Source organism: Rattus norvegicus, chromosome 7 (genome assembly GCF_021556685.1).
Source record: "Rattus norvegicus strain SHRSP/BbbUtx chromosome 7, alternate assembly SHRSP_T2T, whole genome shotgun sequence".
Classification (NCBI taxonomy): domain Eukaryota; kingdom Metazoa; phylum Chordata; class Mammalia; order Rodentia; family Muridae; genus Rattus; species Rattus norvegicus.
In genome coordinates, this window is record NC_141540.1 from 119,675,163 (window position 1) to 119,701,059 (window position 25,897).

The following is a 25,897-nucleotide window of genomic DNA, read 5'->3' on the forward strand; positions in this document are numbered from 1 at the left end:
GAATGTTCGTTGCAGTGAGTCATTGGTCTGGTTCAAGGTCTCTGGCTTCTCTGACAACATCAATATTGAATCCTCACCCAACTCTTCTTGGTTTTCCTGTTATTACCCTGTGTCATGGGGTAATCCTGCAGCTTTGGGTCAGCAGGATTGGCCCTTTTACATGCACCAACAGTTCACAGATGATGTAGATTTTGGGGTGGGCCAAATCAAAGCTCAGGCTCTGGGCCTGGGTGGTAGCTTAGCTGGTCAGCCCATCAACTCTTCCTTGTCCACATCACCAGGGAGAGCTCTTCAGCACTGCTCTGGCTAGGCCACCCAATGTGGCCATCAGTAGGGGGCAGGTCAGCTCTCTTGCTCTCTGCCCAGCCCAGCTTACCTACACCCATGCCTCCAGAGTCAGCTCCACTGTGCTACCCAGTGGGGTGGGAAGGGGAGCACTTTCCCAAGTGCCACAGCCTGAGAGGGGCTGGGCCAGCTCTCCTCTCATGTTCCAAGACTAGCTTTCCTGACTGCAGGAGGTGTCGAGGAGAACTCAGGGGAGGGCATTATCCCTACACCCAGGCTACCTTCCCTTCCAGCAGATGAGTGGAGGAGTCAGCTCTTTCCCACACTCATGCCCTCAGGGCCAACTCACACTCATCCCTGCTACCAGGGCCAGCTTCACTGCGCCACACTGGAGAGGTGCAGGGTCTACTCTCCTGAGTGCAAAACATTGACTTTATGTGTATAAGTTTTGCCTGAATATATGTTTGTGTGCTACATGTGACATATGATGCCGAAGGAGGTCAGAAGAGGGGACCAGATGGTTGTTACGAGCCGTGTGTGTGTGTGTGTGTGTGTGTGTGTGTGTGTGTGTGTGTGTGTGTTTGGGGAGGGGTGTTGGGAACCAAAACCTAGTCCTCTGGAAGAGCAGCCATTGCTCTTACCAGCTGAGGCATCTCTCCTACCCCTTCTGCAGCAGGGATTTTGATTTCCTCCTCCCTCTTACCATTCTTCATTCTTTCACTTGCTTACTTAGAAAATAAAGCCATTTGATTTCTGGAGCTAAGCATTTCCACACGACCCTACAGTGCCTCAATAGCCACACAGTACAAAAGCCCAGAGTCCAGTTACAGTGGGAAATTTCTTAGAGACCACCAAGCTGCTTCCCCTAGTGCTGGTTGCCCCCTGGGCTGACACTCTGAAACAGTGCCTTCATCGGAGAATGGGTTGCTTCAGCTTTTCCCAGAACCTGTGTTTGTGCTTCAGTCCCTGCCCTCTTCTCTTGTGATTTGCTCCCTTGCTTAGAAGACGTGTAGCCTTTGGGAAGGTGTGCATGCCTGGAAACAGTTAATGCCTCAGTCAAGGATGGCCAGGATGGATATTACATTTGCTGCATGTCACTTTGGCTTGGCTCATGGATGCCATCTTTCTTTGATCTTAGATTTCCTGCATTGTGACCATCCCCAGTCCACAGCACATATGTATTATGTGTGGCCTCTTCCCCTCCCTTCCATTGTGTCTCTGTTGTGACACAAGCAGCTCTCCTCTACCATGCCCTTTTCCTTGGTCATGGGTCCAAAGGCAATGAAGCCAGAATATTATGGATTGAAACCTTTGGAACCACAGCCAAGATACACAGTTCTGACCCTAGGCTATTTACTTCAGAAAAAAATTCACACAAAAATGTTGGTGCTGAGAAGTGAGATAATGTCTGACAATTCTTGACCATTGATCCAGAAGGCTTCAGAACCTGTTTGTGGGGGTAATTTGAAAAACCTTGGAGACATAGGCTGGTAGATCCTGGGAATATTGTGAGCAGAGCTAATTAGGACACTCTGGTTGAACCTCAGAAGACTAAAATGCAACAGGGATGTTATATGGAACCGAGAGTTAATAAAGCCTTCCCTGCACCAAGTGGTTTTTAATCACGGTGTTTTGTCATAGCAATGGAAACCCTAGTTAAGTCAAGTTAGTACCAGGAGTGGGGTGTTGCTGTGACAGAACTGACCATGTTGTTTTGAATAGGATTGTGAAAGAACTTTCAAACTTTGGGCTGGAAAAGTCATTGAGTATTGAGAGCTCAGTGAGTTATTCTGTAGGAGCTTGGAAGATAAGCCTGTTGAGAGCAATGCAGATAATGGATGCTCAGCTTCATGTGGAAGCTTATGAAGTTCAGAGAGAAACAGACTCTACAGAGCTATTTATTTGAATTATCTGTGGTTCTACTCAGTTGGGGCTAAAGAATCAGCTGTGATTAAGAAGAGATGGCATCATTGAGGGGAAATCTTCTGGAAAGTGTTTTCTGAGAGTCAGCACACAGAATCTGTGTTCTAGAAGGAGCCAAGGTCATACCTTATGCTGGCAGCTGAACTTGATAGTAGAAGAGTCACCCAAGTGGTACTGTATTGAAGACACAAAGAGGTCATGAAGAGCAACTGGTTTTTGGCACTGTGTAGCATGGCTGGAGTCCCTGAAGAGAGCCCAGGAGAGGGTACTGGTAAAAGGGCACCCCAATTGTAGCAAGAGACCTATGGTGGTTTGAATAGGAATGGCTCCCATAGACTCATGTGTTTGAATGCTTGGCTCATACGGAGTGACACTATTAGGAGGTGTGGCCTTGTTGGAGTAGGTGTGGCCTTGTTGGAGGAAGTGTGTCACTATGGGCCTGGCCTTTGAGGTCTCATATGCTCAAGCTACATCCAGTATAGCACATAGACTTCTGCTGCATTTGGATCAAGATGTAGAACTCTTAGCTCCTTTTCTAGCACCATGCCTGCCTGTGCTTGCCAAGATAATGAACTAAACCTCTGAAACTGCAGGGCAACCTCTATTAAATGTTTTCCTTTACAAGAGTTACCATGGTCATCATGGCTCTTGACAGCAATAGAAGCCCTAAATAAGACAAAACTCCAGCATTTTTTGGAGACACCAGTACCACAGGATAATAACCAAGAACAGCAGAAGCACTAGGGTGGAACCAGATGGAGCCTAGAAGACAAGCTGTGTATGCTACAGAAGGCAGAGCCAAAGAAGTGACCCAAGCCCCTCAGAAGAGCCCAGAAGATCTCGAGTGGATCCCAGGCAATTGGACATTTTAGGTTATTCACACTTTTGGAGTTTGGTTTTTCTTTGTTCAGATTACGATCATGCCCTGGTTCTTCCCTCTTGAAGTAAGAAAGAATTTGATTTAATTTTCTTTTGACAGGAGCCCACAGTTGAGAGACTTTGAATTTTAAAAGACTTCAGATTTTAAAAGAGACTGGCTATTTTAAAGAGACTGAACTTTAAAGTGTTTAAATTTTTAAATACTCTGGAACTTCTAAAATTTGGAATGTTTATATTGTAATGTCAATATTAATGAGTGGTCGTGGGGAAACACAATAAAGGAAAGGTTATGGTTCAAGGGTGATGTGTTTGTATGTCAAGTCAACAAGAGGTCAATTGTGCTTGTTCCATTTATGTCAAACTTGACACAAGCTAGAATTATTGGCAAGGACAGAAAATCCACCGTAAGATCTGGCTGTAGGGCATTTTAGCAGTTGTTAGGAGAGGGCCCAGCACCTTGTGGGTGGTGCCATTCCTAGACTTGTGGTCCTGGGTTCTATAACAAATCAAGCTGAGTAAGCCAGTAAGCAGTTTGCCACTACGGCATCTATATCAGCTCCTGCCTTTGGTTCCTGCCCTGCTTGAGTTCCTTTTCTCATAGTTTTTGATGATGAACTGTTATATGGAACTGTGAGTGAATAAAATGTTTCCTCCCCAAGTTGCTTTTGGCCATAGAAACCCTAACTTAGACAGACATGGACAGAGTCAGTGCTTGTGAAGTTTCTGATGGCAACATGAATACTCCTGGGAACGAGACCACACATCATTTATGCTACCTTATGTCCGAGAACCTATCTCTGTTTTTCCCATGAGATTTTGTGAGACTAAATTTAAAGGTGGCTGACTAATTAATCTGGCAGAGAAATTTTTAAGGCATTTCAGCATTTAGGTTACAGCATGGTTATTGCTAGCTACTTTTAGCCACATAGATAGTGAGAACAGAGAAGGATTTGAAAACCTTGCAGATTGCTCAGAAAGGGAGTGGTTAAAGTTATCTCTAAGAGGAAAAATTGATTGATAAAGAGATTCACGCCATTAAAAGGATGACTGGTATAATGGCACATCTCTTTAATCCCAACACGGGGAGGCACAGGCAGGAAGGCAATCTCTGTGAGTTCAAGGCCCACCTAGTCTACAAAGCAAGTTCCAGGCCAGCTGTGGCTATGCAGTGAGAACCGCCTCAGAAAACACCACCACCACCACCACCACCACCACCACCACCAACAACAACAACAACAACAACAACAACAACAACAACAATAACAAAAAAAGAAGCCAATCAATACGTCTATCTGAATGGTAGGAAAAAGTGCCTCAAGGTCATCTCAAGAATTGGTCAAACCTCAGCCATTGGCAATGTCTGTGCTGTTAAAGTAATCATTTAAAAGGCTTCCCCAGGCTTTGTTTCACCATGCCCATCTGCCCAGGCACTCGAAGCTGCCACAACTATGGTTTACAGCTATTGCTTGAGATGGTAGCAGACCTTGTGTCACTTATATGACACTGGTTTTGCAGCCACGAAGAGTGGAAGGGTTGTAAGATCGTGGAGGCATCCACCCAGATTTCAAAGGAAATCCTGGGAGGCTAGGGATGGGGGTCATGGCTGGGTCAGCCCCAAGAGTACCCTCTTGTGTGAAACTGAGGAGAAAGCTGCCGATGCTGTAGAGACCATGCAGGGCTGGAGGTGCCAGAGACTTGGAAGAGCTGCCAAGGAAAACCAAGAGCAATGAGCAGAGCCAGCCCAGGAGAGAGGCTGTGTGCATTGCCGTTGGTAAGGCCAGAGCAGTGGGTGTCTGTCATGAAGTTCACATCGTGACATCACATGCCCCGGATGCAAAGCATGATATACAGGATTTAACATTCACCCTGCTGGGTCTTTGGCCTCCCATCTCCTTTCTATTCTCCTGTGTAAACACGAGCTTTTAGTGACTTTGAGACTGAATTACTTCATGAATAAGTAATGCCTAGGCCATAGGCTTGGGCTTGTTCCCTGACTAGCTTGTAACTCAATTGACTGCTTATTCTAAGCCCTGCCACATGGCTGGCACCTCTTCTCAGTTTCATGAATCTGTCTCCTCAGAGTTCAGGCAAATCCACCACCCCACCTCCCCTCCAGCTGACTCTATCCCAGAACCCTCTCTCCCTGCTGGGACTCCCACCTCCTATATCCTGTTGAAGCTAATAGGCCAATAGCTTTTTATTGACAGGTAAAGCTCCCGCATAGAGGACAAGAGATTCCCTCTACACTGTTGTTCATCCCAAATGAATGAGACTGTTTACTGCACGGTGTTGTATATATATATTTTTTTGATCTTGCCAATTTGCTTTGACTCTCAGCTTCGGATCTGAACTTTTGATCAATATTGAAATTGTTGAGGCTTTTGGGGAAAGCCTCAGTGCAGTACAGGGTATGCACAGGTCAAGCCGTGTCGAGGAGAATGGTCGTCTTTTGCAACCGTCTTTATTTGGCAATTAAGTGTGGTCAAAGGAAATGCATTAGGGTGTCAAACTGACACAGGCTGAGATCACATAGGTGAACCTTGCTTATCAACTTGATTGAATTGAGGGACACCTAGGAAATTAGTAAAGAACAGCCTGAGTGTCTGTGGTCATTTCCAGAAATAGTTAGATAATGGAGCCTCTGACTTAACCACTGATTTAATCCCTTAAGAGTCTAATTTCAGACAGACTGTTGGGAAGTGAACTGTGGAACTGCCTAACAGGAGGAAGTGGGTCACTCAGACCATGGTTCAGAAGAGTGAGAACCTTGGTCCTGGCTCCTTGCTCTTTGTCTGATTGCTGGCAGGCTGCAGAGGTGAGCAAGCTCTCCTCTACCTTGTCCCTCCTACATGGTGTTCTAGCCTTGCTACTGGCCTAAAAGGGAGGGATTGGCCAATCACCAGCCAAAGCCTTTGAAACCATAAGCCAGAATAAATCTTTCTTCCCTTAAATGCTGTGTCTTGGCTATCCTGTCCCTGTGCGGGATTGCTAAGTGGGATCAAATCCACATTTCCCAAACTCAGTGTGGGTCTTCACCCTGGCTTGCTTGAAGCAGGCACTCCTGAAGCCAGAGCTTCCTGGTTAATGAATTGTCCCTGCTAAGGTCAACGATGGGTAGCTTCCCAGCACAGGGCAAGGACCCAGCAGGCCAACCGCTCCTTAAGCAGGCCCCTCAGTGTCCTAAGCCATTGCTGTCACCAACAACCCAGTAGATGCTCCCCTAGAGTTCCAGGAGGTGAGCTGATTTCTATCCTTTTGATCTGTAATCCCAACACACACACACACACCCATCCTTCCCTCTTCCCAGCCTGCCCTGAGGCCTACCCTTCACCACTCTCCTGCTCTGTAGTTCACCCACCAGGATTTGGGTGTGAGAGCCGTCTCCCAGTTTCTCTGCACACAGATGTTTTTGTTTCTGTTCCTTCTGTCCCTGGCTCATGGCTGCCTTTCCATGGGGCCAGGGTATATGGACTTAAGGGTATATGTACCCTCCCATGGTACACCAACCCAGGGAGGACTGACCTTCAGACCAGAGCTCTTCCTCTCTGTACAGATGATTCTAATATGCAGATCAAATCACAGAGCAAAGGTATTCATGTGTCTGTCTCTCCTTGATCTCCGAGCCTCTGGTGAGAAAGGGCTGGGCTTCATCCCTCTCGTGCATCCAGTGTAGCACAGATGTGCGGGTATACAGGAAGTGAAGAGAAGCCAGCATTCTTCTATGTCTAGTGGCCTTTTGCCTTCCTGGGGGTTCTCTCATGGCATCTCACTGGCCCGATCTAGCCTGGGGACGGGGGCTAGACTGCAGTAGTTTTCGGGCTTGGTGGTGGAGGGAGCTGGCAGTGTAGGGAGATTTTCTTCAGGAGATTAGGCGAAGGACTTCTCTGTGACTCCCCATGGTGGATCCCAATGAAAGAGACAGTCCTTGGTTTTAAGGCATTTATTGTCATGGCCGAGAGTGGATGAGTAAAAAAATGTACCCCACTTCTCAGAGTGGGCCTGAGATTAAATCCCTTTTGCAGGGAAGAGTGTCTGGGAAGGGAAATTCATTGGCTAAGCCTCCAGGCCTTTAGGCACGTCATTATAATGGAGATCTGTCTTGAGCCTAAGTGACCTGTGGTCACATCCTCTACCAGTGAAGGGGCTTGGGGCATTGCCCTTACCATGTGACTGATGGCCACAAATCTACAGAGGGCTGCAGGCCAGTGACAGGCCTGGTTTCCTGGGAGTCAGGAGAAATGTCTACTGTCCCTTCAGGGTCTCTGGGGTTCAAGCCTCCTCAACAGGGAACCAGGTTGCCTTTTACTGTCCCACACACAAGAGAGGAAAAGCAGGAGGCACCCTAGGAAATGTGTTGCTGCTGACCAGGGGGAAGGGGCAAGGCCCAGCACAGGAGGGGCAGTGTAGTCGGGGGCTTAAAATGGGGGAGCCTAGTATGACATTCATCCAGACTTGACTACTGAGTGTCAGCGTGAGATGGCAGTGCTAAGAGGTCCCTGCTTTGAAAGAAAGAGCAGGAAGTGGCCAGACACAGAGGCGGGGCCCTTCCCAGGCCATACAATGTGTGGCCTAGTACCAGGTGGATGCTCTCTCTGAGAGGCTGCAGTAGAGCAAGCCTCCCTCCTGAGCCTACCCAGCAAGCACTTCCTCCTGTTTCAAAACATCTCACAGCTTGTGATTCTCTGTTCCGGCCTCTGATCCTCAGCCACTGTGCTCTCTCAGGATCTAGGGCCTCAGGTACAGAAAACATCAGCAGAAAATCTGGCCAAGTGTGGTAAAAGCAAGTAACTGGTTCCCTCATCATTCATCCCGGAAACAAGGCTGACACAGGCCGACGGCACCGGGCCCAGTTTATCTTCCCATCCTCCATTCGAAGCCATTGGCTTCTGCTATTGATGTGGTGACTGCAAGCTCACAAGATGACAGGAGCTACTCCAGACACCTCAGCTGTTCAGAGCGGAGGACAGTGCAGACCACGTTTGTTACTTTTCTCCCAAGAAACCGCGCCTCTGACTGACTCTCCTTGTGTGTGGTTGTTTGTGAAAATGGTGTGACCTCTGAGATCCAAAGGCTGAGAAAAACGAGTCTTTTGTCAATGCTAAGTACACTGTTTGTTGTCCTGACCCAAGCTGGGATTCTGTGGGCAAGGGGGGGGGGGGGGCAGGGAGGTTAGGAGGGGATGGGAGGGATGGAAGGGGTGGGAGAAGAATGGGAGGGGCAAGAGGGGTGAGATGGGGTGGGAGGAGCAGGAAGGGTGGGAGAAGGTAGGAGGAGGTGAGAGAGGGAAGGGGGGCAGAAGGGGCAGGAAGGAGGAGGGGCAGGCGTGGTCAGGCTGCTTTATCCATCGGAGCACTGACTCCTAGGCTTTACAGGGCCTGTTTCCTCTTCTGCAATGGCTAGCAGCACCCCAAGTGACCTAATGCAGGACCAAGGTTATCTGTGCGGTGAGGGAGCGGGCGGGGGTTGGGGGTGGGGAGGAGAGGCAGTAGTTCATGTCATTACTCTTGATGGAAGGCAAGGACCCCAGGGCAGCTTGGGGAAGCTGAACACCCACAGCAGGAGCCCACCCAAGCACACAGGGGAGTTTAAGGAGCACAGGGACAGAGGGCCCCAGTCGTGGGCAACAGAGGGAGAAGAAAAGGTCGTTACTGGTGAGCAGGGTCTGGGCGGGGTTTTCTAGGTTCTTGGCCTCTTATTCAAGGAACTGAAGTAAAGTTTCTCACGAATTGCAAAAGTAACAGGGACTTAGTGAAAGCTGAGATCTGGATGAGGTAGGCTGTCAGGGTGACAGTGGGCTGGCTGTGTGAGCGTCAGCCCCCACAGAGGCTCAAGGTTACAGGCTTCTTTTATGCGGCCTACAGAGAGGAGGGGTTTAGCTACTCAGAGGCTTGGTTTGAGTGGGTTTGCGTTTAGATCTACTGATTTGAATCATGTAAGGTTTTGCTCAGTCTCATGCACAGAAAGGAGCAGGGAGCTAAAAGAGGGACCCGTGGACTCTGGTTGCACCCCAGGTCTTTAACACCCCAAAGTGATGGGGGTGTGGGTCCTCCCAACCATTTTGGAGAGTTCAGCATGTGTGGGTTTGAAACTTTTCTTTCTGTGTCAGAGAAATCTTGCCCTCATGTGAGTCAAGCTAAGAACAGACAGAAGCTTCCAGCACTGGGCCAAGCCCCACCAGGGGTGGAGTCCGTTAAATGGGAGGCTGTGGAGTCGGGGAGCAGCTCTGGAACTCTTGGAGACAGACTATGGAGAGGCTGAGCAGTTCTTGGCTAGCATCCCAATATCAGGGTGCCTTTTAGAGGCTCAGGCCCTAGGGATTGGGGGTGGAGGACAACACGGATGTGTCACCAAATCTCTGAGACCTCGGTAACACCTGATACAGACAGGTCATCAGAAGTGTGTTGGGAGAAGGACTGGGAATCTCAGGCAATGTCATGCCCCTGTAATCTGTAATTCAGTGAAGACCTAGGTAGGACTGTCTCAGAGCCAGGTCCTGGGGTGCCTAATATGGGCACCCCATCAACCTCCATAGCAGCCTAAAGTCTCTAGTAAGAACTTCAACCCTATCCAGGCATGGTAGCATCTGTAAACCCAGCATTTAGGAAGCTGAGGCAGGAGAATGACAGGTCTGAGGTCAGCCCAAGCTATATAATAAAATCTTATATCAAAACAAATAAAAAAAATCTCCATTTTTCTTAGTGCCAACTGGGGCAGAAACTGTCGGCGGTAGTGGTAGAAAGGACACTTACCATGACCTCTGACTGTCGAGGTTAGAGATCCCTATTAGACCCCCTCAAGAATTTACCCACACTCACTCACTCACTCACCCTATATCCACGCTTCCTGGTGTCACCTCTACTAATGGCTCTAACCCAACTCATGGTCAGTCACAGCACAGTGTCTCTCTCTCTCTCTCTCTCTCTCTCTCTCTCTCTCTCTCTCTCTCTCTCAATCACACACACACACACACACACACACACACACACACACACACACACACACACACACACAAACACACCGGTGTGATTGAGGGTGGGCCTAAGACAAGCTGGTCCAATCAGAGTAGCCCTTCCTTAGAACTTGCCCAGGGCAGACTTTACCTGAACTTGACCTCAGAGGATCAAGTCCCAAGAATCAACAGCCAGAAAGTGAGCCTAGCAGGCAGAACCAAAATGGACGGGAAGGCAAGGTCCGTGGTATGGTCTGAACCCTCTGCCCCACCTTGATCAAGCTGAGCCTGAACTCATAGCACGTCCACCGAGAATCAACACATTTATTTTCTGCGTAAGCAAGAGACTTGTGTTTTCCATTTGCTATGGCAGGTGGGGTGGGCAGTGCCAAGAGGGTGCAGCCCCACCCTTCGAGTAGCATAGGAAGCCTTGAGAGACTGTAGGGGTCAGCTGAGCTCAGACCCTCACTTGGCTGGGCAGATCAGAGATTTACCAAAATAGATTGGTTCTGTGTTTTTCTGACAAAGGAAGACAGAGGAGCAGACTTCCACATCTCTCCCTTTGGTTCAGGGAAGGAGGTGTTCCAACAAGGCGAACACCGTGGTGACAGGCCACAGAGACCGGAAGCTTCGAGAGAGGCGTCAGAAAGGCCTGGAGCAGGTGGGTGCATGATGCTGTATGACATGAGGATGGATGGCTGAGTCTTGGGGCTCCCCTCTGGTCCCTGAGAACACAGGAATCTTCCGGGTAGGATGTGACCTATCAACATCACCCCATACCCTGGGACCTCCATGGAGGAGAGAGGCAAGTTCTGCAGATGACTGTGAAGAAACACCACACACAGGGGACAGCATGTCCCACCAGTATATCGCTGGGCTTTGGTGGGGAGCCCTGGAGGGTCAGGACCGTGGGAGTGGGAAGACTGGGAAGACACCTGGAAGGGAGACAGGAAAGGGTCAGTGTCGAGGACAGACACATCCCAGCTCAGGGCCATTCAGGCCCATGGCTGCTTTCAATGGCTGTCTCCCCCAGAGCTCTCTTCCTCTCCTCCCCACGCACCCCCGCATATCCCACCCAGGGTATTCTTGGGGTTCCCCAGTGTCATTAGATTTTTGTGACAAGGACAGGCTAAATGAGAGGCAGGAAACTCCTGTGTCCTGGTTTAAGTCACTGGACAGGTTCTGGCTTGCTTGGGTTGAATCCGGAAAGGAAGAGCTTCACAGGCAGTGACAAAGAGGGGAGACTGAGGCTACCTAGGTACCCATGGCCCTCTGTCCTGGTCTAACACTCAGTGACCTGAGGGCTGGCCCTAGGGTAGGGTACCCTTCCAGCAGTGGAGAGCTGTATACCCCTAGAGCAGGCTGCAGGGGCGTTTCTGCTGCCGTGTGGGCTGTGGGCACAGGACTGCTCGGATTGCCTCATCGAAGACGGTCTTCAGGCCTCGCTGGGTGAGTGCAGAACATTCCAAGTACTTCACTGAATCTGAGGAGGGACAGCGGGAGAGCAGGGGCCTGAGTCATGGAGAGGCTGTGTCTACCCGAGTGGGGAGTTATCACCTGAGTGCGGAGTATCACCCAAGTAGGGAGTATCCCTTGAATGTGAGTATCATCTGAGTGGGGAGTATCACCCAAGAGGCAATATGCCTCTCTGTACTTCATCTCCCTCCTATAGGACTCAGTGGGAATAGTGAAAGACCCCCACAGACACAAAGGTTTGGAAGGTGGATAGGACCTGCTTCCATGACAAGAACCAAATCCCTCACGGCCTTCCTTATGAAGCTGACACCTCTGAGCAGGTCTGAGGACACCCTAATACATATATCAATTATGGGCAAACCCAATTTATGGGCAAACCAGGGCTAACAGAGACTGTGGGACCTGCCTGCCCCAGGGCAGCTCAGTGAAGGGAAGAAATTATTGAGGTCTTCTGTGCAGTCCCGAGGACAGGCCCCTGGAGGCATCTGCATGACTACCCACCCCCTCCAACCTGAGCCCAGGGCCCTGACACAGAGGCTGGGAGACACAGAGTCCTGGGGAAGGAAAGGGGAAGGAAGGGAGCCCGGTGCCATCCCTGACTCCTTCTGCTCTCCTTTCTGAGTTAGGAGCTTCTGACAGCTGAGGAACTGGTGGCCCTCCCCACCTCACTGGGCCCAGAGCAGAGCAGCCACAGGCCCAAAGGTGCAGAACTGCAATGAGGGGTCACCCCTGGAGGGGAGCCACTGAAGCCAAGGCTTGGGAGACAGCAAGGAGGGAACGGAGCTCTGGGAGCCAGACACTGTGCAGCCACTGCAGGGTGTTTCTTGTTTCTGGAAAGTTCTCATGGCTCGCTATTCCCACTGAGAAGATGAAGCCAGGGTCCTTCCCTGGTGTCCAGCTGCTTATTCCAGAGATGGCTCTAGGTAGGGGCTTAAGGCCTCTGTCCCTCGGGGTTCCCCATCCTTGTGGTGACCAGTGGTGAGGCACTCTGAACCTGGGGTCCTAGGCTTATCCTCTCAGAAGCTGGAAAGGAGGGGATTTCTGTTCCCCACAGAGGATGAAATAGCCTCAGGGAGAAATGTCACAGGCTGAAGAACACACACTTTCTCTCCCTCCCCCCTTCTTTCTCTCTCTCTCTCTCCCCCCGACATACCACACACACACACACACACACACACACACACACACACACACACACACACAGTCTAAGACCCAGATCAGAGGAGCTCACAGGCAATCGATGATGCAGGAAGGAATGGACCCCATTTGCAGGGCCCTGTCACTGGAGAACACGCACTTTATGAGGAAGAAGTGTGGCCAAGAATGGCTGATGAATGAGGCCTGTAAATCCAGCACCAGGAACGCTGAGGCAGGGAATTTCCACAAATCAGAGGCTAACTTAGGCTCCACAGTGAGATGAGCAGGGGGAGGGAAGGCGAGGGGGAGAGATAGATAACCTCAGCCAGAGAAGGAGAAGCTTTTCTGCAGCGGGCAGCAGTCAATGCAGAGACCCAGATTGGTCTAAGTGCGGAGACTAAGTAATTACCGAGTGCCCTGTCCTAAGTGGGACACTGACATCACACACACTCCCATCCCACTCCAAGGCTTAAGGGACACTGAGCAAGATGGAACAGAAAGTCAGGGTGCCACAAAGTGCTGGGAATGTCTTCTGGACATTACATGGTCATTGCACTCATGAATTCACAGCAGCTATGAGACCTGTGCAAGGTCAAAGCTGCCATAGGTGGACACTCCAGCAGGCAACTCTAACTGGACTCAATGGGACACACATACACACACACACACCACATCTCACACATACACCACACACACACACATCACACACCTCTCACATACACCACATCTAACACACACACATCACACATCTCTCTCTCTCACACTCACACACACACACATACCCCACACACATCACACCAAACATCTCACACACACTACATCTCACAAACACACCACACACAAACATCACATATGTCTCTCACACACACCACACACATATACCACACACACACACACACACACACACACATCTCACACACAGACCATATACATCATACCTCACATATCACATACCACATATACATACACACATCACACACACATATACACACCCACACACATCACACCCCCATCATGTACACACCAACACACACATAACACCCCCCACAGACACACCACACACACACACACACACACACACCACACACACACACACACCACAAGCACACAAGCACACATATACCCAGGACATGAAGGGAAGATGGGTATGTGTCAGGTGTCTGGGGAAACTGGAGGAAGGGTTCAGAGTGGATATAATCAAGACAGATTGTTTACTATGCATAAAATCATCAAAGAATAAATTAAAATATCGAATCTCTCTCTTTCTCTGCACCCGGACTGGATTGTGACAAGCTGCCTCACATTCCTGCTACCCTCTCATTCCCTCCCATGTGATGAACTGTATGTACCTTGAGAGGTGAGAGGACGACTCTAATGGGGTGGGAGAGTCAGTGGTAGAGTGCTTGTCTAGTGTGAGAGAAGTCCTAGGTTTGTTCCCCAATACCCCAATCAATGCAGACCCCTCTGGGGACAGGCTGGTTAGGAAGCGAAGGCTGGGCACGTCCTGACACATGTGAGGCTAAGGCCCTGGGTGAAGCAGCAGAGAGGCCCCTAGGGAGGTGGCCGTGACAGTCACAAGAAGGCTGCGGTTTCTCTTCCTGTGAAGAGCCCCTCCCTCCCGATTCCTGCAGAGGAAGAGGTGCAGGGCTGGGTGGAGGTCAGACCTAGGCTTGTAGTTCTGCCTTAGGGGGACACCACAGGAGAGGCTAGACCCAGAGTCAGGTCTCCTGGGGATGGAGAGCTTAGTGGGGCGAGGTGTCCCCACTCACCTAGCCAGCAACCCTCTTCCATGCTTTTAATCTCAGCCACCACCCTTCCCCAGCTGGGTGACCTTGAAGGGTCAAGCCTCCTCTGCCGGGTCCTTGCAGGCAAAGAGTGACTGGAGGAAAGTCAGAATGGCTGAAGAAAGGAAGGTGAGGGCCAAGCACAAAGGACTGAGTCACCCCGAAGTCTCCAGCAGGGACATCTCCTCCAGAAAGCCTTCCAGAAACAGCCTGACTAGACTTGGTTACCTGTGCTCCAAGCAGTCATAGGTTATGCCTCCCACCCCTGCTTCACTGTTCTTATCAACCCTTTGCTTTGAGCACCCGGCTGCTGCCGTGACATCTCACACAGAACCCCTCATTCAGTGACGCTCTGGGTACCGTGAAACAAGTCATTTACCTAGACACTGACGTGGCAGAAGCCACCATTGCTGCTATACCTTCTTGACAGAACCTCAGGCACAGAGAGGCTGAGGGACCAGCCCAGGTCACGCAGCTGGTACAATGGTTTGGAAAACAGAGTTTGACCACACAGCATAGCGCTGGGACAAGGCTGTGTCCAGGAGCCTCCAACCCCCAGCTCCCTTCTCTGAGTTCGAGCATCATACCAATATCCTTGGCCAGTGCCAGGCCCTGCGGGTAGGTGATGGGAGCCAGCTTCTTCTCCTTCAGCTTCTCAATGGTGTCCTTGTCATCTCGAAGGTCCAGCTTGGTACCCACCAGGATGATGGGGGTGCTGGGGCAGTGGTGCCGTACCTCAGGGAACCACTGGAAAGGGGAAGGGGGAGTGAGAGGAAGCAGTGAAGAGGGGACAAAGATGCCCAAGATACCAGGAAAAGAGGAGGAAGAGGCCCAGCCAGAGGGTCACAAGGCAGAGCAGGATCTGAGCGGGCATGCAAAAAACTAGCAAGACTTTTTTTTTTTTGAGATAAGAATCAAGACAGTTTGTGTGTTGATAAGAGGAGACACGAGGTTGGACAGGGAAAGGGACAGGGCATAGAGGCAGGAGGAAGGCTCACTGTCTCACCCTACCCCCGTAGCCCACGGAGACTCTCCCCTTGTTGGCTCTGTGTGGTACTAGCGACCCTCTTTCCTGGGCACTCTCCTAACCCAAGATGGACCTTAACCGCCCATCCCTCCTTCCTGGGCACACTTACAGGTGTCTCCCAGCCCACTTGAGGCTCACCTTGGCTCGGACGTTCTCATAGGAGGCCGGGCTGACTAGCGAGAAGCAGATGAGGAACACGTCCTGAATACAGAACAGGGCAGGGTCAGCACAGGAAGGCCAGAGTCCTGTCTGGGGAACCCGCGGCTCCCGCTACCCACTGTGTAACCATCTACTTAAAATATGACACTCCCTTTGCCACTGTGGGTAGAAAGCCCAGGTCTGGGAACCTAGAAGCCACAGAGTCACCTGCGACAGGCCACCTACCCACCCCCGCACCAGGCACACTGGCTCACACAACCTCTGCCTGGTGCACACTGAGAAAGGCTAGCATCTCAGGACATGGTGATACTCGGGGCAGCAAGGCTGAGAGAGCACAGTCAAGGGAGACCCTAGCTCTGGGCCTCCAGGCCTCAAAGGGAGACTCGGGGTTGAGCAAACATTGCTGGCCTACAGGTCATCAGCAGTAGAGGGAACTGGATCAAGACAGGGACCACAGGAGGCACAGGGGTACGCACTGTCTGTGGGTAGGAGAGTGGCCGGAGGCGGTCATAGTCCTCCTGGCCTGCAGTGTCCCACAGCCCCAGGTTCACAGGTTTACTGTCCACCATCACATTGGCTGAGTAGTTGTCAAACCTGGAGGGAGCAGGAAGAAAAGGATCAGCCTCGAACCCAGAGCCCCGGGCTTCCAACCCAGGCCAATGTTGTCCCCAGAGTCCAGGACTCAGACAGGGGCTGTGACCAGCCCAAAGTCACACAGCCCTGTATAGCTGGCTGCCTTCACAACTGATGGATACTATTAAAAACATCTCAAGTACAAGTAAGCAAAGAGGAAGACGACTGACTCGGTTGTTTTCCTGGTTCCTCTTGTCCCTGGGAAAGGTGACTGCCAGTTCATGGGAGACTCCCTCCGAGGTTGATCAAAATGAACTTTATCTTCTGCCTATGCTGAACACCTAGAGTGTGTCGCACCGTGTCTATTGAGTGACTGCTTGTCCCTGAGTTAAGCTGGGTCTCCCTGAGGTCAATCCTGGGTGAAAGGGGCAGTGAGAAGTGTACTGCAAAAGCTGTCAGAGGGAAACAGGAAGGAGCCGCAGCCAATCCAGGTCTGTGATGGTGAGCTTTTGCCCTGCCAGGCCTGTCTGGAAGATGAAGGGACTGTGTCTTGAGCCTCCTGGAGGGGCAGGAAGTTGCACATGATCCGCTATCTCACTCATGTGACAAGTAGCTATGCTAGGGCCACTCCTAGAGGCAGATAGACAGACCTCAGTTGCGAACCCATAGAACTGTCTGGACCTTGCACTGGTGTGGGCCAAACACTGGACCAGGAGCCCAGTGTTCTACACTAAGTGGAGGGAAAGTAAAATCTCATACCTAGGGGGAAAGAACAGGTGCTTCAAGGTGGGTGGGGGAAAGTGAAGTGAAACCAGGAACAGAGAGGCATCATGACTCACCTGAGGTCACACAACCAGTGAGTGACCAACCTAGGGGACAAATTGTGTCCAGCAGGCTCACTATACCCTGCAATAGCTGAGATTTTAGGGACACCTTTCATTGCCTGCCTCTGGGACGAGGGATCATCTGACCTCCTCACCGAGCTCACACATGCATCCACTCCTTGTCTCATGACAGGGTCCACTGAGACCTGGAGCTCCTAGCCTCTCTGTCTGCTCCTCCCTCACACAGCAGCCTCACACCGCCCACCTCCGTAGGTTGCCTACACTGACATCTGAAGAAAGCCCCTTCCTCCTCCAGCTAGTAGTCCCACCTCTCCTAACTTGCTTCCCACCCTCAACAGAATTCATTGGAACACTTCGGGGAGACTGATCTGCCTCAGCCAGGTCAGCCCACTAATTACCCTCCTTGGGAACATCAGGACCCTCTATCTTCCCAAGATGCCTTGCGGCAAAGGCATCTGTCTTTTTGGCTCCTCCGAGCTTTCAGGAAACCCAGAGAAGGTAGGGAACGGTCAGGACTTTCCAAGCACCCTTCTAGTGCCTCCCTTGGCCAGGTGGAAGGGGATTCCCTATGTATATTAGGCCTAGAAGTCTCACGTGACTCAGGAGATGAGGGAGGAAACTGAGGCCCCGAGTAGTCAAGTGTCTTTAAAAGGGCCAGTCAGCCCAGAAGCATAGAAAGTGACTGCTCTTCCTACAACGTCCATTAGGAGGCGCCACCAAATGAACAGGAGGGGGTTGGCAGAGCCCTGAACAGGCTCACCCACCAGGCGGGGTGCTTTGCCCACTGCCAACAGCCGATGTGTGACGCTCTAGAACCTGGTACTTTATACTAGAATCAAGATCGAGCCAGATACACCAGCCTCCTGGCTCCGCCCCAATCTGCCCTAGCCCTGAAGCGTTCTCGGTGGGTAGGAGGACAGGAAGTGGGAGCAAGTGGGCTGTGGTAGACAGGGAACACTGTCAGGAAGGAAGGCGTGCTCTGGGTCTGAAGGAGAGAAGGGAGCCAAGAGAGCCCAGAAGACGGTAGACAGGACCGAAAAGCTGGAGGAGATGGGGTAGAGAAGGTGGAACTTGAGGAGCTTTGATACCCCCTTGTGCTGTGTTTTAAGCATAAAAGGAAACCAGATGAAGGACTTGGGCCAGGTTGAGGCTCTAGTTAAGTTCTACTTTTGAAAGTTCATCTAGGGGAAAGATGGATGGATGGATGGATGGATAGATAGATAGATAGATAGACAGACAGACAGACAGACAGACGATTTATCTAGGGATTGGATCTGTGTGTGCTTGGCACCGCATAAAACCAGATTTGATGGTACACATCTGTAATCCCAGCACTCCAAAGGTGGAAGCAGAAGGATCAGGAGTTCATGGTCATCCTCACCCACACAATTAGTTTAAGACCACCCCGAACTACACAACAAACACACCAAAAGAACCCTGCAAATTTTACCTGGAACCTGGCTGTTGGGGAGGCTGAGGCAGGAGGATAGCTGCAAGCTTAGGACCAGCCTGAGCTACATAGTGAATTCCTAGGTCAGTCAAGGCTACATTCTATACCCTACCACAAAAATGAAAAAAAAAATAAATAAATAAAAAGTGAAAGTTTACGCAAGCTTCAGTTGGACAGAGTCAGGAAGGAGACAGGATGGGAGCCCACATCACAGCGCCTGAAATCACAGAGCTGCTATCCCACCTCTGTGCTCCTGGCACTTGATACAGAACCATTCTCAGGCGAGTGTCCCCATCTGAGAATATGTGTGCCAACCTGATTGGACACGGGCTCATCTCAGAGCAGGAAATCCCAGTGTCAGTCTGGCACCAGCACACGGGGATCAATGGAGGACGAACCCAAAGGACTTCAGCACCTGGCCAGCACTGCAGTCTGTCGGTCTGTGCCATTATGACATGGAAAGCCTGTGACTCCCACCTCCCACTTCCTCACAGGGAAACTGCTTCACAAGGTTCAGATCTCCCAGTCCCCCACTTGTCTCTCAAAGAAAAGAAAACAGAGGCTCATGGGCTCAGAGGAAAAGTGATCACTTTGAAATCCTTGAACAAGTGGGTCCTCCAGGGCTGCCTGAGCAAGCAAAGACAGGCGGGATAGGGTCTTGACTCGGGGACAAGAACAGTGTCAACACACCCTGGTGATAGTGGCCTTCAGCCATAATCCCTTTTGCTCCTGGTCTTGCTTGGGTCTAGCTCCAGCCCTCTCTGACTTCCAGGTGCCTCATAAGCCTGATGGAATGAGCCAGTCATGATTTGTGCAGTAGGGAAGTTTCTAGAGTCTTCATTCATATCAGGACGCAGATGGGCAGAGATCAGTGTCCAGCTGCCTGTCCAGCCCCTCTGGCTGCCCTTTGCTGGATCCTTCAGCTTAGCCCAGTATTAGAGGCAGCTGAACCCTTTGTTCTAGAAAGGGATCCCTAGATCCCTATTAAGGACTTGGAGCAGAGCCTTGGTTTGGCACTGGTCTGGTGGTGGCTCCTTTGATAGTGTGGGAGGTTTTGGGCAATGGTCACTGTCCCTCTATATACCTCTGCTTTCTGCTCCAGGCAGGGCTCCTATGAAGATAGAGTGAGGACCCCAGTGAGGGTCTGAATGACCCTGGGGGACAAGCACCATAGCTGCCATGGGCCATCAGGATATTGTAACACCCGCTTCCCTTGAGGACCCAATGCAATCACTAGTGTGGTGGCATCGTGCACGGGGCCTTGTCACTAGATGTTAGTAGTGATGATTCCCCTGGGCCTTGTCACCTCAACACACAGATATCACGAACCTTGTGATTATTACACAGTGTGTTAACCACCTTGTAGAGAAATTGGGCAGAGCCCAAGAAAAACATATGGCTCCTTGCCCTCCACAGGGACATGGTCTTGAAAGAGAGCTGGTGAGTTCCTCTGGGGAATGACAGCCTTTTAGGCTGGATTAAAGGCTTCCAGGAGGGCAGCAAGGATGCTCCTAGAGGGTATAGGTATGAGGATGAGACAGGAAATCACCCCTGAGCATTTCTGGCTAGGGAAGAGTTAGTGCAAAGGTCCTGTGGTAGGCCTGCCTAAGGATCATTGATTCAAAAAGCAAGACAGTGGGTAACTTCTCTAGATGAGAAGATGGGGAGAGTTTGAAGAGCTTCAAATCTGTGCAGGGAGCCGGGGAGCTGCTCTGTGAGTAGCAGGGTGCCCTGAGTCTGTTCTGACACCTGCTGACTCCTTGTGTATCATTTGGCAGCCAGTGGCTACGTCCTGCACCAGAAGAGAGTCCTCCCACAAATTACACCAGGCTCTGCCCCACCCCAGCGCATGGATCCCCAGACTCTGCTGCTGTCTAAGTTTCTGAGAACCTCCCCCTCTCTGACCTCAATACCTCATCTCTCCCCCATTTCTCCTCCTCGCTGGCTTGAAAGACATCTTCCTTCCTGGCCTTTAATGCCTTCCCACCTCACAGTCCCTCTTCTTTCAGGAGCCTCCGCCTCTTTAGCGTAAGTCACCGCATTGCATGTCGGATCACAAGACAGCTTCCCCACAGTGGAGAGTCTCTCTAGCCTTACCAGCCTGCTTGACCTCAGGCACCCACAGGGGACAGCCCCCAAGAAGTCACTCACACAGTGGGGATGTATTCTCCGGGGAAGGCATTGGTGGTGTAGCTGATGAGAAGGCATGTCTTGCCCACGGCTCTGAAAGACAAGAGACAAGATGCAGGAGAGACCAAGGTCACAGTTGTGCCTGAAGGAAGGGGAGACCGGAACTGTACCCAGGCTCCAGTCTCCCAGTCTGAGACACTTCATACCAGTATGCTCAACCCTCTGCAGTGTCAGTCTTAGCCACAGGTGTGAGCCGCACATCTGAGAACTAGGGGCCTGTACATGAACCAGTGTGCAGGGTACAGGTGACAGACACAAGCAGCCACGGGGCAGAGGGGCGGACCCTGGAGACCTGGGTAAGGTTGTCACACATCTCGCTCAAGCTTCAGATCCTACCTCCATCATTTGCCATCCACACAACTTTGGCGAGTCACCTAAGCTCCTCGTACCTCAGTTTCCCCACTCAGACAACAAGGACAGGTCCATCTTCCAGGCTAAATAACTGATACTTCTAAGATGAACCCAGTGCCTTAAGAGTGGCATCAGCCAGGGGTTGGGGATTTAGCTCAGCAGTAGAGCACTTGCCTAGCAAGCGCAAGGCCCTGGGTTCAGTCCCCAGCTCCAGAAAAAAAAAAAAAAAAAAAAGAGTGGCATCAGCCAATGACTGTTAGGGACTGCCCGCGGCCCCTCTTTGAAGTCAGAGACCCGGGTTCAAGTGCTCTGCCTCCAAGGCAGGTTATTTAACTTCTCTGAACTTCAGTCTTCCCACCCATAAAGCCCTGCGATGGTAAGTTGGGCTGGTGAAAGACAGATCATACAGAGGGCCACAGCCCAGTGACCACACGGAGTTAAAGGACAGAGAAATGGGACAGAGGCCACCCAGGTCATTCAGCAGGAAGCTAAGGGGCCAAAGGGACAGCTCTGGGCCTTCCCCAGTTCAATTCCGTTAAGTCACTTCCCAGTCTAGGAGGCAGTGCTGCTTTCCCTCCCCCTCAAGGCCTAGCCTGCCACCAAGGTAACTTTGAATGTGTAGAACCATTGGCTTCCGGCCACCCCCACCCTCCCAGATCAGACACAAAGCAGAAGTGAGCAAGGCAGCTGCCGCAGATAACGGCTGACACCCCAGCAGCAACCAAGTCAGCTGAGGGTGTAGATAGCCTATGCCCCCAGCAGAGCCAACGTGTGACCTTGGGACCCAAGCCAGGAAAGGGCTCCAGGCCTCTCAGCCCCTCCCCATTTCGAACTGGAGCTGGGCGTCTAGAACATGTCAGGATGGATCTAGCAGGACCCAAGATGTGCTTGTGGACTGCACCCTAATGTGCTGGGAAACCGACCTACTGTACATGAGGAAACCCAGGCCTTGTTTTGCGATATAGCCTGAGGTCCCACGATCTGACAGTGACTATGAACCCTCAGTGGGCAACGTGCCCTCTGGAGTCTCCACAGTCCCTTCATCTTCCTCCTCCCTAACACTGGCCTCAGTGCTCCCCTTTGCTCCTTAGCTCCTCCCTACCACACGGAGTTCAATCACACAAGCCAGCTAGAATAGTCAGGCACCTGCTCAAGCTAGCCCAGCCCACTGCTATGGGCAGAGGTCTTGCCCCAGATGGCGGGACTGAAAGTCAGAAAGATTGGAGATTCCCAGGAGCCCCCTAGGTGCAGCAAGACAGCAACTAGAGCCTGAGCCAGCCTCAGAAACAAAGGTCCAAAGGTCAAGTTGCTGATTGCCCTCCTTGCACCTGTACCCAGAATGGGAACCTGATGCTGGCCCCCCATAGAAGCCCTGCCCCAGCTCTCAGGGTACAGGCAAGTAGCAGCACCCCACCCACAGTCCCAGGCCCTCCACCCAAGTGGCTTCCGGAGTGGGGTGGACTGAGGGAGTGGGAGACAACTCAGCCAGGTACTTACCCATCACCCACCACCACACACTTGATGGCCTGCATTTCATCTGAGGCCTAGCAGGCAGTGATGACAGTTGGGGGCCAGGAGCGCTGCTGTGGACACCAGTGGTACGGAGAGGCTAGGAGGTGCCTGGCAGTGAGGAGCAGCACCCCAGCTCAGGAGGCAGGAGGAAACGGAAGAGGAACTTACCCAAGCTGCTGCCCCACAGCCTTGAGGGGGTGGAGCATGTGGTCTGGAAGAGGACCTGGGGCCCCACAGGTGCTAGGCTGGGCCCTGGCCACCAAGGGCACCTGACTTAAGCTCCAAAGGGAACCCAAGCACACTCTGGGCTTGGAGATTCACTTCCTAACCTAGGGCAGGGGCAAATTTGCTCTCTAAGAATCGTGTCCTCCAAAAGCACTTGAGTGCCTACTTTGTATCTGACATTGTGTTGGGAGCTGGTGACTCTAAAATGCAGGAAGCCAGATTGTCCTGGAGTTTTTGCTCTGTGGAGAAGGCAAACCACATTATAGGTGCTACGGGTGCGGCAGGAGGAGACATGGGCCAAGGGAGACTACAGAGCGACCTCAGAGTCACCAGCAAGGAAAGTTGGTGGCTGTGAAATGTGATATCCAACAAAGGATTTCCAGGAGGTGTTGCCAGTGTGTAGATAAAAGGCACAGGAGGGAGAAGGACAGAGAGAAGGGAAGAGGTAGATGAGAGGGGAGAAAAGGAGGAAGGGGAGAAAAGCAGGGTGAAAATTGGGAGGGGAGGAAGTGGGGGAAAGGGAGAGGAGGAGGTGGAAGGGGAGGAGGGAAGTCTAGGGAAAGGGGAGGAGTTGGGAGAAAAGAAATAATAGGAATAGTGAGAGGAGGAGGGAAAAGAAGAGGGTGGGGAGGATACAGTAGAGCAAGCTGGAAGGAATTTGGCAAGTCCAAACCTACTCACAGCACGGTGCAATCCAAGCATTCAGGAAGCTGAGACAAAAGGATTGCTGTGAGCTCAAGTCCAGGATACAGAGTGAGTTCCAAGCCAGACAGTGCTATATAAAAAGATCCTAGCTGAGAAACCACCTCAAACCAAAAATCCTACCTAAAAATTGTTGTAGGCTTCTTGCCATGTTGATTATATCAACTGATTGTGAGGGATACTGAAACACTTGTCTTGTGTTGGCCATTTGTGTTTACAGGTGTTTGGTTGGGTGTTTGTATTTACAGGTGTTTGGTTGGGCATTTGTGTTTACAGGTGTTTGGTTGGGTGTTTGTATCTGCAGGTGTTTTGTTGCGTATTTGTATCTGCAGGTGTTTTGTTGGGTATTTGTATCTGCAGGTGTTTGTGGGGCATTTGTGTTTACAGGTGTTTGGTTGGGTCTTTGTATTTACAGGTGTTTGGTTGGGCATTTGTGTTTACAGGTGTTTGGTTGGGTATTTGTATCTGCAGGTGTTTGTGGGGCATTTGTGTTTACAGGTGTTTGGTTGGGTGTTTGTATCTACAGGTGTTTGTTGGGCGTTTGTGTTTGCAGCTGTTTGTGTTTGCAACTATCTGTTGAGTGTTTGTGTTTGTAGGTGTTTTGTTGGACATTTGTATTTTTAATCGTTTATTGGACTTTGAGTTTCCTATTACATAAGTTACCTATTCATGTGTTTGTCCATTTCTCTACTGGAGTATTTTTTCCCTCTCTTATATTTATTTGGAGAAGTTCTGTGTTTGATTTTTCATGTGGGGATATAAACATTTCATAGTTCATTTCCAGTATGTGGGATTATTTTTATAAGTTATGATATTTATAAATGTTTATTTGTATGTGGTAAATTTTCTTCCCTAATGACTTATACTTTTTGAATGAATCTTTTGTAAGCTTCCCTATGCAGTTTCACAAACATATTCTACAAAGTGTGTAAAGTTTCTGTCTACAGACAGTGGCCTTTACACACAGAGTAGGTTTTAGATGACACGGGGACTGCTTGTAGTTTTCGTGAGATGTTGATCTTATTTCTCTAGTGCTTTCTTAGTTCCTTTTCCTATCACTCTGAAAAAATACTCCAGCCACAGCAACATAAGGAAGAAAGGGTTTATTCTGGTTCATGGTTTAAGGTTAGAATCACTCACAGTGGGGAAGTCAAAGCAACAGGAGCTTGGAGCAGCTGGTCTCCCACCATCAGGAAACAATGATGAGTGCATAGCCACTCAGATTCTTTCTTCATTTAACACCGGCCAGTTTCCCATCCTACAGGATGGTGCCACCCACAGTGGACGGATCATCCCACCTCAATCAATGTGATCCAGATGCCTTTCTCCCAGGTGATTTGGTCATGTTGACAGTGGACACGGGCCATCATCACAGAGTGCCATCTACTGAACAGAGTTTCAGCTGTCTTCTTTCTCCCAGTGAATGGGCAATCAAGAAGTCTCATGTGCCAAGACTGTTCCTGCAAACCAAACCCTAGCCCCTCTATCTGCTAGTCTACCCACTCACCCAGGGGCTGGCACAAGCCTGCCTCAGTTACCCCAGCTCTAAGCCTTTACATGCAAAAGGAGAAACCCGCCTCTCTTAAACTCCCTCAGGATCGTTCTAGCTGTTGATGAACCTCTGCTCTTCCGTCTCCACTGTGGAATAAGCTCAAGCAAATGGCATGAGAGTCCTGAGCATGACAATGCATTCACCCCATGGCAGTGAGTAGGGAGCTGACATCCTTGTAATATTCAATCTGCCTGCCTATTAGCATCTTCTCTTTCTCCTTTATGTCTTTCAATAAAATTTTACCATTTCCTCCCAGAAAGGTCATGCACATTTCTCAAAAGATTTACTCCTTGATTCCTTATTACTCTCAGCGCTATTGTAGCTAATAATTTTCAAATTGAATTTCCTTTCTACTCCTTGTATGAAGGGGAAGTGTCAGCCTTTGCATATTGGATTTGTGCATGTACAAACCTAGCAGAGAGACTCATGGCTGCTTTTAAAACTAAAAAAAAAATGTATTTGTGTGCATGACCATGCACACACCTATGGAGGTCAGTGGGTTCTCTCCTTTCACCATACGGGATCCTGGGGATCAAACTCAGGTCATCGGACTTGGCAGGAAGTGTCTTTACTCTCTGAGCCTTCTTGCTGGCTCTTGCTACAGTTTACCTTGAGATTTGCTAACAAACCTGACAGTGGTTTGAGGACAGCTTATCACTAGTAAGAAAAGGTGACAGTGTTATTTCTCCCTCTTAATGTTATAATATTCACTCCTGGGCTTGTTTGGAGTCTTTATAGGAGAGCTGCATAAGCCCACAGTGCTGGGCGTGGAACCTCAATCCCGGCCTGAACAAGGCGATTCTGATGTCTTGACATGAAATGTGAGAGAGCTGCTGCCCATTAAATGTTTGCTATTGCTCCTCTTTTTTTTTTTTTTT

At 50.5% G+C, this 25,897-nt stretch overlaps 1 protein-coding gene and 1 long non-coding RNA gene across 3 annotated transcripts; both read right to left on the reverse strand.

Moving 5' to 3' along the window:
* Nucleotides 1-4,140: 4,140 nt before the first annotated feature.
* On the reverse strand, nucleotides 4,141-25,454 carry LOC103692944 (uncharacterized; the record flags this gene model as incomplete). The annotated part of the gene is given in 6 exon segments (NR_132624.1): nucleotides 4,141-4,791; nucleotides 6,610-6,871; nucleotides 15,866-15,877; nucleotides 17,407-17,427; nucleotides 19,022-19,027; nucleotides 25,444-25,454. It is a non-coding gene; the product is annotated as an uncharacterized LOC103692944 (long non-coding RNA).
* Rac2 (Rac family small GTPase 2) lies at nucleotides 10,341-22,681 on the reverse strand. 2 transcript variants are annotated; one of them, XM_087558524.1, is made up of 7 exons: nucleotides 22,526-22,681; nucleotides 20,639-20,710; nucleotides 16,096-16,213; nucleotides 15,599-15,661; nucleotides 15,021-15,180; nucleotides 11,361-11,519; nucleotides 10,341-10,971 (listed from the first exon to the last, which is right to left on the reverse strand). In XM_087558524.1, exons 1-6 carry the CDS (start codon nucleotides 22,558-22,560, stop codon nucleotides 11,389-11,391), a joined length of 579 nt encoding a protein of 192 aa, XP_087414650.1. In that variant the 5' UTR covers nucleotides 22,561-22,681; the 3' UTR covers nucleotides 10,341-10,971; nucleotides 11,361-11,388.
* Nucleotides 25,455-25,897: the final 443 nt, after the last annotated feature.